At 40.3% G+C, this 13,170-nt stretch overlaps 1 protein-coding gene across 1 annotated transcript in view; it reads left to right on the top strand.

Annotated features, from left to right (window-relative positions):
- The window catches only part of LOC145406353 (organic cation transporter protein-like), a 135,925-nt gene that overhangs the window by 20,634 nt on the left and 102,121 nt on the right, over nucleotides 1-13,170 (top strand). Inside the window, exons 4-6 of the mRNA XM_080277516.1 lie at nucleotides 5,238-5,341; nucleotides 11,266-11,420; nucleotides 13,002-13,170. Coding sequence (XP_080133642.1) covers nucleotides 5,238-5,341; nucleotides 11,266-11,420; nucleotides 13,002-13,170 — 428 coding nt within the window. The remainder of the gene's footprint in view (nucleotides 1-5,237; nucleotides 5,342-11,265; nucleotides 11,421-13,001) is intronic.

The raw sequence follows: 13,170 nt of genomic DNA, 5'->3' as shown, positions 1-13,170 counted from the left end.
GTGGGCTGCTGACTTGATGACATTCCTACATTTGTACTAGGTCATATTTGTATCTAAACTTGCCTGTGGTTACGAGGTTTACTTGACTGCTAATGTCCCATGGCTCAGTGTTCTTGATCCTGTACATGATGCTGGTTTAGGACTTGCTGTTCGTTTTTCCGGTCCTTCCAAACTCCTAGCTTGCTGATGGAAACTGTCAGGCTTCCCTAAGTTCTACTGCACGTCATTATTCATTCGTTGCTGGAACCTTGAGAGACATATTCCAGACCCACTGACTACTGTGTGTCACAGCATTCATTTTTTCCAGTATTATGATTCTCATCCTTGTACTCCACATCCCTTATCGTACAGGATAAAGCAGATTATGGGGGACTTCGATCTTTTGTGCGATGCATGTCTGCCCCGTCCAGCTCCCAAGGATTGCACAGTGATCCCGTCCAGAGCCGCAGGCCTTCAGAGATTTTGAAGTACGAAGTCTTCAGTCTCTTCCCAGGCTGTTAATCAGGTATTTTTGGGACTTTCATCTATTTCCAAAGGCACTGTCCCAGTATATAGAGGATTCGTTATCAGACAATGTTGCTAGATTTGCGGAGTGTTCTCAAATTTTAAGAGGGTGGAAATCTTCTAGATACCCCTATTAAACAGCAGGATCACCTGCTGTCATTATAGCTCTTGAGCTGATATTAGCATATGAAAGGCTTCTTTTAATTTTTTTGGTGATTCAAAGTGGTCTCTTGGCCCTTGAGTATTTTAATTCAGCTCATTTCGTGGTTGTTGTCGTTCTTGAGTCGCTTTTCGTGATGCTCGAAAGCCGTAAACTAGTCCGTTTTTTGACTGGGATTCCTGCGCATGTTGGTATGGAGGTCAACGAGAAGGCAAATTCATTAGCTAAAACCGTTTTCCGCACCCCTTTCCGCATTAAACACTTTATTCTACCGATATAATACCTTCTTTGAAGTCTGCTATTCCTACCTATTGGCAAAGACAGAGGGATACTGCTATAAGAGATATGTCAGTGGGTGGTTTTGCCGATGGTTCTCCCTTCCTTACCTTTGCAGTTACAGGTGGCTATTGCCTGGCTTCACACTGGACACTCACGGCATACTCATGGGTTCCTTATGTGTAGGGGGTTTCAACCCTGTTGCGATAACTGTCTTGTTTCCCATACTCTCCAACATTTGCTGGTCGAGTGTCCGAGTCTGGAGGACTTGTGACAGGTTTTGTCCGTAGGTATAGAGGGGCTGATGGTGCGCACTCTCTGTCTTCTGTTTGGCGAAACCTCTGGCTGTCCGTTTGAGAATTTTAATTATCTGATGGAGGTGGGCCTCCCCACTTTTTCTGGTTTATTGTCTTTTTTCCTCACCTAGACGGAGTCCAGCGAGGTATTGGTTTTGGTCGAGTTTGTTTGCTTGTTTCATTGTTAGTTTGTTTGTTACCTGTCCCCGGCCCAGAAGGGCTTGAGGTTGGATACTGTTTTCACTTGGTTTGCTTCTTTGTTTGCCTGTCTGCCTGTCTGTCAACAACTTCATGTGAAAAGTACTGGTGCGATTATGACTAAAATTGCAGGGATGATATGGCATGACCTTCTGATCACCTGATGAAATTTTGAACCAAATTGGGCTAAGGCCTACGCTGTTTGCCCCCAAAGTGTAAAAAAAGTAGTTTTTTTTTTTTTTTTTTTTTTTTTGCCATAAGTCATTTTAAATTCGTCATATCGACATGAAACCAAAACCTAAAGGTGCATATTCCAAATGTACACCCTACAACATGCCTCATTACATCAGGGGGGGGTCACTCCCCAGTTAGCATTTGAGGGTCAGTGTCAGGTGGGTTTGGCCTAAAATTTCAAATGGGCATAAAATCGTCATTTTTTACCTGATTTACTCTAAATTTGATGTGTGACATCTTTGACTAGATATTCTGTTGTGTTTATACGTCAGCACTAAAATGACGGCCGTGGATGGGTTTGCTATGTCTTGGCTATTGCTTCTTGCTTCTTTGTTTGTTAGCAACATTATGGAAAAACAACTGAATAAACTTACATGAAACTTACAGATTACGTGTTCAATGGTTCCCAAAATAAGTGACTGAATTTTGGAGGTAATCGAGTGACCCTGAAAGGTCAAAATCAAGTTCCCGGATTTTCAGGGGGCTATAACTTGAATCCACTTGAAGATAGAGTTATTTACCATTGTCAGCATACAGGAACTTGTAATGTGGGCTTTCATTTGGCACAAAGAACTTTGACCTTGAGTGACCTTGAAAGGTGAAACTCGATGTCACAGATATTCGGGGCTATAACCTGAAACATGTTTAAGATTGATATTTACTATTATATACATATGGGGAGTCCAATATGGGTTATTAATTGGTACTATGGCCTTTGGCCTTAAGTGACCTTGAAAGGCCAAACACAAGGTCACAGATATTCATGAGGCTATAGCTTGAAACGGGTTGAAGATAGAGATATTTACCATTATGAAGATATAGGAAGTCTCATATAGGCTTTCATTTGGCACCATTACCTTTGACCTTGAGTTATCTTGATAGGTCAAACACAAGATCACGGATTTTCAGAGGGCGTAACCTGAAAACATTCGCGCCATTACCTTCGACTTTAATTGTGTACTGACACTAAACGGCAGTACCGAATCAGTATATAACAACACTAAAGTAACTGCTGTTGGGCGAGGTATGTTTTGCCTTGCAACACTTGTTTCTATTTTTTCCGTTCCTTTTGCTCTTGATTCTTGGAATGAGATATTGACATTATTCTAGTATGCTGCCAATAACTTATTATTGTTATTATTATTATTATTATTATTATTATTATTATTATTATTATTATTATTATAATTATTATTTGGCACTGTGTGACACAGCTGCTGCAGTACCAAGTTATTATTTAATAATTCAGACAGTTCTGTTCAACTGACCATAAGATCTTAACAGTTGATACATTCAGCATGCATGATCTCAATGCTCATAAAAAAGCATATCTTCCATTCTGATAAAAACCATGATTATGAAGATGAATGTTGTTACTAACGCAGGGTCCAAAGAGCACTGAATGACAAAAGCATTCTATCCTCTTAAGGTTGACCAGTCTTACAAAATGGCTGTGGGAGCATCATAGAGATGATTGTAAAGGATACTTTGATATAATAATAATAATAATAATAATAATAATAATACAATTAATAATAATAGTACTAGTAGTAGTAGTAGTAGTAGTAGTAGTAATAATAATAATAATAATAATAATAATAATGGATACTAAGATCTCCACCCATGGTTACACCTGGAGATAAATATAAAAAATAATTTTGGAAACAAAGATCTCCACCTATGGTAATAGATGGGGATAAAAAAATAATACTAAAAAATAGGGTGAACATTCAGTGCACCTTCAAATCCTAGTAAAGTGGATAACAGACAAAGTACTTATTATGTAAACGAATACGTTGCAATTGCTACTGGTAATCTTAAGATAACCTTTAATTCTTCTGTATAATCATTATTGTAACCACTTAAAAATATCTACTGTATCGTAGCTGACACTAATGAGTAAAAAAAAAAAAAATGAAGCTTCCCACAACAGGTCAAATACAACAGGTCAATGGAGGGCTCTCAATGAATTGCTAGAGAAAATTTTATTCCTTTCACAAGTGTTCCCATATATATACACTTAGTAGCAGAATGCACAAACCCCAGTGTAAAAAGTGAGTCATCTATAGCACATTATTGCCACCCACAACGATGGCCAAATATACTGGTTGCCTAAAAGCGTGTCATTCCCTCACGCACTCACTGAGTTACCGTACTTTCTTGACGAATATGGTCAAAGCCTTATGGCAGGAGCGTTGGGAAAATAAAATTTCTCAGAGTGGCAGACCATACCCCGGGTCAGTTTTCAGGCTGGTGGAGTTCTGGAGGGTCACCCTAAACCGTGAGGTACAGCAAGTTTTTACTTTGAAAAAAAAAAAAAAAAAATTGAGCAATGGTACAACTTCACTTCTTCAAGGTTATAAGCATACTGGGACCCCCAAAGGCCGCACCCTGTGGAGGGTGACACACAATGGTCTCGTTCAAAATGATTAAGTATGACCAACGTTTTTAAATGAAGAACGATGAATTATCATATTGCTAGATATTCACTCTGGCCACGTTTTTTTAAGGGAAGAACCGCCGAGGGTCACTCCAGGCAGGGATGGGCTGGACACTGAGGGTCTTGGCAAAGTAATCATTCACGGCTATAGTTTCCCTTTTCTTTTTCTTCTTTTCTTTCCTTTTTTCTTTGTTCTTTTTTTTTCCGGGAACACGAAGTTTGCATAATGGTAGGCGTTTAACCCAGCCACGTGGGTTTAGGCACGATGGGACGCCCGATGTCCATCCCCCAAGCGCGGAAAGGGGGAGAGGGAGAGGACCCATGGGAACAGCTAGAGTTATAGTTTTTCCTAAGAACGTGAATTTTTGCATAACGGTAGATCTTTATTGGGGCCACTTTTTAGGCAGGGTGAGACCCCAAAGTCCCCATCCATGTGTGAAGACGGGGCTCTCTTGGGTCCAGGGCAAAGTCATTATACACAATCATGATTTTTAACTTTGAAACACAAAATATTGCATGCTGGTAAAAATATACCGCAGACACGTTTTGCGCAGTGTGAGACCCCTGATGGCGTCCTCCAAGTGGAGGAGTAGTCTTACGGTATACATCGTCATAGTTTTTATGTAGACATATGAAATTTTGTCTAGTAGTAGACTTTTACCTGGTCCAAGGTTTATAGAGGATAACTCCTGGAGTTCAATGCTCTGCCTCCCCCTACAATAATTATTTCTTTCCCCTTACAATGTTATATGGAGGGTGCAGGAAAGCTATCGACTGTCTTTGCTTTTCTTTTAAACCTGGAGAAGATACATCATCTCTTTTTGCTCAACTGATGGCAAAGTGTAGTTACAAAGAAGGGTCGATTTGACTGGTAAGCAGAGACTCCTTCCTCCTCAATTTTACTTCAACTACTGGTGAACATTCAGGTTATGGAACTGGCAGTTCCATCAGGTATAAACAAATCTAAAAAAATATTATCATATTGTCAGCTTCCCTCACGACAAAAACGCCATCCCCTCACGATGGCAAAAGTTGATGCACTGTATGGCCTACAAAGAAATAGCGAAGAAACAACATTATATTACATTTTGCATATGTGAGCCACTAATATATGACTGAATGTCAACAGTTCCAGCTGGTTTGTGGAAAGCGGTACTATCGTGCCACCTATCAAAGCATGTACATGTTCGGCATGCTGGTGGGTGCACTCTTTAATGGATTCCTCGCTGACAGGTAAGTACATCTTTCATGTACAATTCTAATACATTGTTCACTGAAACTATTCTTCATTCACCTTTTTGGGACGAGATAAACTCCACCTTATTCATAATTTTCCATTTACTGGCATATTTTACACAGTTCTCGGTGCCAGTCCGTCATTTGTATAAACTGTAATAATAAATAAGAGAGGAAAGGATGGCAAGTACTTATTTTGAGTAGGCATAACATTTTTTTACGCACATTACTATTGATTAGGCCTTTTGTTTCCTGCTACGTATCTGGCAAAAGTAGACGGGAGCAATATTAATGTGTGTAATATCTTTCATTCCAGTCTCCAACTAATACTTTTGATCTATTTTTGCCACATGTATTATTACAGCATTCATAAACAGAGATGCTACTCAATAAATAAGATTAGAGAAGAAGGAGCTTCATTAGCACTTACAAAAAACAAAAAGGGGGTATAAGAAATACCCAGGAACTTTCTGTTGAAATATGAAACATCAGTGGATTGGACCTATCTCGCCTCAGTAAATTACTGAGTAGCAGTTTAGTCTTACCACCTTAACTTGGTGGTCACTGTGGTTTTGTAACAAGTTATAAAGTGTGACATGGATTGTTCTTCGACGAAAAATAATATCTCTAAAAGTTCCTTTTCCCTTATGAAACAGTGAAAATCGTAACACAGAATAATATTTCTTTTTCGGCATTGTATTAGCATTGGGGGTCATGATGGTTTCGTATATATGTTTTTCATTTATTTATCTAAAACTTCTCAGCCAAGTATAATGCTACACTCATACATAACCAAAGTGATTGCATAATTATATCAGTAATCACCAGAGCACCAAAAGCAACTTCAATTAATAGTTTCAGGTGTTACTAATTTAGGTGAAACCCATAAAATTACTTTACCTACTACACCATGCTTCTACTCATTTCAAAACAGAGTTTTTTCTCTCTTTAATTGTGTACCTTGGACATCATTAGAAATGGGCTAATTACTCAGTAACCACTGAGTCCTCTACGTAATATTGCTAGTTCAATGATGTGCCATACAGTTCTCTCTCTACATGTTAGCATAGTGTTTCTCAAACTTTTTCACTTGATTCTCCACTTATGAGGATCTTAATATCTTCGTGGCCTTTCTTGAGTAATCTCTCAAACCGCTCACAAATATTGATGAAAAAAGCTGTTTTGGTGCTTTCCATTTATTTTAATGCTTACAACTATCAGTCAGAATGCATATTTTGTTACTTAATAGTGAGGTGAATGACATTGCTTTCAGTCAGGTTACAGGATAGGGGTTCAGTTGAAATAAGAACTGAATATGTTGAGAGCAAGAAACACGTAAAGAGACTAGTGAAGAGGAAAAAGAAGAAGGTAAATGAGGATCTAGGAAGAAAAATGAATGCGAACTACTCTGAAAATAGAAAGTTATTCTGGAAATGGGTGCGGATATGTAGAAGTGAAAGCGGTAAGAAATGGGATGGTGTGAAGGATGCATGTGGTAGATTATTAACCCATGGAGATGAAGTAAGGACCAGATGGAAAGAATATTTTGAAAGCCTGTTGAATGGGGATAGAGGGAGCAGAGCAGCTGTAAACATGATTGGTTTTGGGGGTGTGCAGAGAAGGAATCCAGTGCCAGGAGACGTGACACTCGCACAGGTGAAGAGTGCTGTGAGGCGGCTGAAAAATGGGAAAGCAGCAGGGGTTGATGAGGTGTATGCAGAGATGCTTAAATGTAGAGGAGAGAATGGAATGAAGTGCTTGTTAGAGATAGGTAAGAAGGCATGGATGAGTGAAACAGTGCCTGCAGAGTGGAAAAAGGCTGTGATTGTACTCCTGTACAAAAATAAAGGTGAACGCAGTGAGTGTAAGAATTATCGTGGCATAAGCTTAATGAGTGTGGTAGGGAAGGTACATGGAAGAATTATTATAGAGAAAGTAAGTGAGATATCAGAAGTCCTTGTGAGTGATGAACAGGATGGCTTTAAGAGTGGCAGAGGATGTGTGGACCAAATATTTGCAGTGAGACAGATAGTAGAGAAGGCTTGTGCGAAGGACCATAAGGTGTTTATGGCATTCATGGATCTGGGTGGACAAAGTGGACAGAGAAGATTGTGGAAAGTTTTGCGCATGTACGATGTAGAGGGTAAGCTGTTAGGTGCCGTCAAGAGTTTTTATGATGGTAGTAAAGCATGTGTCAGGGTTAATGGGCATCTAAGTGAATGGTTCACAATAAGTGTGGGTGTGCGACAAGGTTGTGTGATGTCGCCATGGTTGTTCAATGTATATATGGATGGGGTGATGAGAGAAGTGAAAACACGAGTAATGGAGAGAGGGATGGCATTGGTAATGAATGGTGATGGATGGAATATCTCAAATTTGTTGTATGCTGATGATGCATTACTGCTTGCAAGTACCGGACAAGAACTTGGTAGGTTAGTGCAGAGTTTTGCTGATGTCTGTAAGCGTCGTTCCCTGAGAGTAAATGTAGAAAAGAGTAAAGTGATGGTTACTGAGAGAGAAGGTGACTCCCAGTGCAATGTAACAGTGACTGGAGAGAGACTGGAATTGGTGAGAGAGTTCAAATACCTGGGTACAGTGGTAGAAAAGAGAGGAAAATGTGCAAAGGAAGTTGAAAGTAGAGTGACACAAATAAGAAAAGTAGCTGGTGCAATGAAGGCCTTGATAAGAAACAGAGGCTTGAGTGTTGCAGCTGCACGAGGCTTACATGAAGGAGTGCTAGTGCCAACTTTAACACATGGATGTGAGACTATGATGTGGCATGAAAATGGAAAGTCAAGAGTAAGAGCAGTGGAGATGGGACTGCTGAGGAATGTATGTGGAGTACAGAGGGTGGATAGGATACGAAATAATGTGATTCGTGAAAGATGTGGAGTGAGGAAGTCGGTGGACACCAGAATTGAAGAGAGTGTACTGAGATGGTATGGTCATGTGGAGAGAATGGATAACAATGGAGTGGTGAAGAAGGTATATCTGAGCGAATTCGAAGGAGGGAGGAGGCGAGGTAGGCCAAGAAGAAGGTGGAGAGATATGGTGGATGAATGTGTGAGGAAGTGAGGTTTGGAAGTCGGTGAGGCTAGGGAACTGACAGGAGATCGAGCTGGCTGGATGAATTTTGTGAGGAGATATGCATGAACAGGGATTTTTGGCACCCCTTTTTAACGTGGCAGCGTCTGGATTGACTCTGTCGGATACGATATGTGAAGCTACAGAACGTGGTGAATGTTTTTGGCGTATTCGATAGAGCCAGGATTCCGGGGGCTTGAATGATGAGTGAATGGAAGCGTGGCCCATTGGACTGGGCAATTTTGGGCTGTCTGGACATTGCTACTCCTCACCCTGCCCTTGGGTGGGAAAAGAGGTCTCGATGATGATGATGATGATAATAATAATAATAATAATAATAATAAAAATAATAATAAATGAAGGAGCCTCTGTGCGAAACTAGTAAGGAATAAAATTGTCTCAGACTCTTGTTTCTTTACACCACTCATATACAAATAAATTTAGAAATAAAAAAAGCCTGAAGAGGATGAATGTATTATTAAATGCAGGTATTAATTAGTATCGCCAAGAAGCGAAGACAGTAATGGAATTGGAATGCGGGCGCGCGGGCGCGTGTGTGTGTGTGTGTGTGTGTGTGTGTGTGTGTGTGTGTGTGTGTGTGTGTGTGTGTGTGTGTGTGTGTGAGTGTTTTTGTGTTTGTGTGAGTGTTATTGTGTGTGTGTGTGTGTGTGTGTGTGTGTGTGTGTGTTTCTGTGTGATTGTGTATGTATTTGTCCGTGTGTTTGTTTATGTGTCTGTGTGTGTGTGCATTTGATTGTTTGTCTTTTCGTGTGTATGTTTGTGTGTGTTTGTTTGTTTGAGTTTGTGTGTGTGTTTGTGTGTTTGTGTGTGTGCGTTTGTGTACGAGTATTTATGTGGGTTTGTGTGTGTGCTTGTGTATGTGTGTGTGTCTGTTTGTATTTGTGTGTGTTTTTTTGTTTGTGTGTGCTTTTTGTGTGTATGTGTTTTCTGTGCGTGTTTGTGTGTGTTTATTTTTTGTTTGTGTGTGCTTTTTGTGTGAGTGTTTGTGTGTATATTTATGTGTGTGTGTGTGTGTGTGTGTGTGTGTGTGTGTGTGTGTGTGAGAGAGAGAGAGAGAGAGAGAGTGAGTGTCTGTGTGTTTGTGTGCGTGTGTTATTGTGTGTGTTTGTGTGCGTGTGTTATTGTGTGTATTTGTGTGTTTTTATGTTTGTTTGTTTGTGTGTATGTGTGTGTGTGTTTGTGTGCGTGTGTTATTGTGTGTGTTTGTGTGTTTTTGTGTGTTTTCTTTGTGTGTGTGTGTGTGTGTGTGTGTGTTTGTTTGTGTGTGTGTGTGTGTTTGTGTGTGTGTGTGTGTGTGTGTGTGTGTGTGTGTGTGTGTGTGTGTTTGTGTGTGTGTGTGTGTGTGTGTGTGTGTGTGTGTGTGTGTGTGTGTGTGTGTGTGTGTGTGTGTGTGTGTCTGTTTGTGTGTGTTTCTGTCTGATTGTGTATGTATTTGTCTGTGTGTTTGTATGTTTATGTGTGTCTTTGTGTGTGTGTGTTTGTTTGTGTGTGTATGCGTGTGTATGTTTGTGTGTGTTTGTGTTTGAGTTTGTTCGTGTGTGTGTTTGTGTTTGTGTATGTGTGTGTGTGTGTATATGCGTGTTTGTGTGTGTGCGTTTGTGTCCTTGTATTTTTTTGTGTTTGTGTATGTGTGTTTGCGTTTGTGTGTATGTTTGTGTATGTGTGTGTGTGTTTGTATGTGTGCGTGTTTGTGTGTGTTTGTGCGTGCGTGTTTGTGTTTTTTTTGTTTGTGTGTGCTTTTTGTGTGGGTGTGTATGTTTGTGTATGTGTGTTTGTGTGTGTTCGTGTTTGTGTGTGTGTTTGTGTGTGTTTGTGTGTGTTTCTGTGTGTGTGTTTGTGTATTTGTTTGTTTTGGGGCTTGTGCTTGTGTGTGTGTGTTTTATGTGTGTTTGTGTGTGCGTGTTTGTTTGTGTGTTTGTGTGTTTGTTTTCGCAGTTTATTTAACACAGTTATTGATTTGCTATGTGACGTTATGACGTTAGTAGCGGCAGGGCTATGTCATTTTCCAATTAGTATGCTCTTGTTAACGATATTACCCGCATATGAATTGCGAGCATGTCATGTGTTGCTGTGTTGTATACCTGCAGTGTGGTTGAACACACACATCTAAATTTCATGTTCATACAAGCCACATCGTTTCCTATCATACCCGTCCCTCCCACTCTCATCAACCTTGGGACTGTTTCAAATCTCTCCTTGAGTTCAACTCCTGAAAAACGGATCATAGTGGGTTGTTGCTGGAGCATCAGGATCAGGGACAGAAAAGAATAATGCTATAATGGACAAAATTAACTACTCGTGAAAACATTATTTTGTACTGTATATTAGGACTACAAAACTCAGAGGATATTCTTACTTTACTAATAAACAAACACGGTTTGGTGACAGCAAGTTCCCTTGGAGGAATTAGACAACAGTGTGGAAAAAAGTAGCGGTATAAATAATTTTGCTGTGCATAGAGAAATATAACCTGATACACGTTGTGCAGTGTTATATCTTGGGTAAAATATGTGTTCCACTATCCTTACAGACGTAGTTATCTGATAAACACAATTAACGCCAAAGAGAAAAGTGTTTGTGCGTTTGTATATGTGTGTACTATGTGTGTTCGTACATGTGTTTACTATCCACTGTTACCAAAACCAAACGTCGGTGGGCCAGCTTAGTAACGGAACGAATCTTTCTTGGCAACTGTACTTGTGGTGAGGTACAGTACAAGCAGTGGACAATTAGGATCAGTTGTATAAGGCATATTTTGATTATAAACTCCTGGTCTGGCCAAATATATACTAATGTGTGTTTGGTTGTGTTGACAGGCATGGACGATGGACAATGATTGCCATCTCTACAGTAATCTACACAATCGTGGCGCTAGGGTCAGCATGGCTGCCCTCCCTGTCCTGGCTGCTAGTGGCTCGCTTTGTGCTCGGCGCCATGCACCCAGCATCACTGCAGACAGGATTCATTCTTGGTAATTCACACTAATTCATTTCTTGTTTTCCACTCACTACCTAAATCTGCCTCCCTCACCCCTATACTCAATATTATTACCATCTCACACTCCACCCCCTGACTCATTCACCTCACCTCCTCACCACCCTCCTTCTCACCGGCTTCATCTCCAGTGATGACTTCAGGATGAAACACACCATGGCACTTCGTTTTTAATAAAGCCATCTGTACTACAGACTCACAAACTGCCGGGGTGACATTCAGTTTGTAAGAAACCAATATTAGTGAAGCATTTTATTGACAAGAAAATTTATCTATCATGTATTGCAGGTACCTAAATCCCGGAGGGGCCACAGACGAATTCCCTCCTCCACCCTGTCCTTTGACATTTGGCCGCCCTTTAAGCAACACACGTTCTCCTCTCTTATTATCCACTCTAGTTCATTCACTGTCTTATCCATATGACCAAACTATTTTATGGCAGTTCTAATGCTTTCTGGCACATTTCCATCCACACCACAACATCCCTTCACTTCCTCATTTGACTGTCTGCCTCTCCACGTAACTGCAAGTGATCCTGACAAATAACTCATTTCCATTGCTCTCACGTTTTTTTCCTTCGAACAAGATTTCGTTGCAGATTAAGTAAATGCAGTTGTGTTAATGTAGTCTGTGATCTTAAATTGATTGGATGGGCGAGTGAGAAGCGTGGTTAAGGATTTTCTTTCTTCTGTACGAAAACAGAATTAGCAAGACTAAAACCCTGCTGAGCTGAAAACTTTTTGGTGAAATTCAGACATTGCATTTAGAACAATAAATTGCCTAGCATATTAAGCATATTACAGTGTAACGTGCTAAGTAAATAAGAAGATAGGACAACTTTCTTAATGGCCACTGGAGTTTTCAGCCAGCAAAATTAATGATTCACATCTCACAGTTGGGTTTATGTTTTATGTTGCTAATAACCAGACAAGGAGTGTAACATTGTGAATTATTTTGCCATTCCAAAAATTTAAGTGTTTTGTTTATGCATGCGCCCTGGCTAATCTTACTGATTAACAGCATTCTGGTCCTAAGCCAATGTCAGTACTTTCCTGAACTCCCACAAGACTCACTGATATGGTATACTCGTAAAACTACCCGCACTAATACCATCACACGTGCCCTGAATGGCACAGCCCTAGGTTTATTCAACTTGGACGGTAGGTAGCGGTGTCAAAGTGGTGGCACATGAAGGTGTGTCATAAGAATGAGGTTTGCTGTCGCTCGGGGAATAAACTATCGGTTCTTTGCCCTGTGTCAGGTGCACGAAAAACGTGCAAAGTTGCAGAAAAAGAGATTTTTAAAGATGTGCAATATTTCTTCCAAAACATCCCAGTGATCATTAAAAGGTTTATGAAAATAAGTCTCGATGATCCTTTCTTTATCCTAATGTAACGAAATTATGTCAGTGATTCCTTTTTTGCCTTAAGCGAGAATGATCCAGTGTTCCTCTCCTTACCATAAGTTAGCTCAATGAGAAAATGTCGCAGTGATGTTCCTTTATCCTAGCTCTACAACAGTATGTCCATAATGATGATTCGTACTTACCCTGTGTCAGTGCTGGAAGTAACAGAGGAAAAGATGAGGACCATAATCGGGATGGTACAGTTTACCACGTGGAATATTGGAACTGTGCTGTTCAGTGGATGGGCCTACCTGCTGAGGGACTGGCGTTGGCTACAAACGGCCGTATCCCTCCCCTGCCTGCTCTTCTTGCCTGTCTTATG

This window comes from Coenobita brevimanus, chromosome 8 (genome assembly GCF_032717465.1).
Source record: "Coenobita brevimanus isolate Jiangsu-jjx chromosome 8, ASM3271746v2, whole genome shotgun sequence".
NCBI classification, from domain to species: Eukaryota; Metazoa; Arthropoda; class Malacostraca; order Decapoda; family Coenobitidae; genus Coenobita; species Coenobita brevimanus.
Note: the sequence above shows the minus strand (reverse complement) of the source record. Positions and strands in the feature narration are given on the sequence as shown.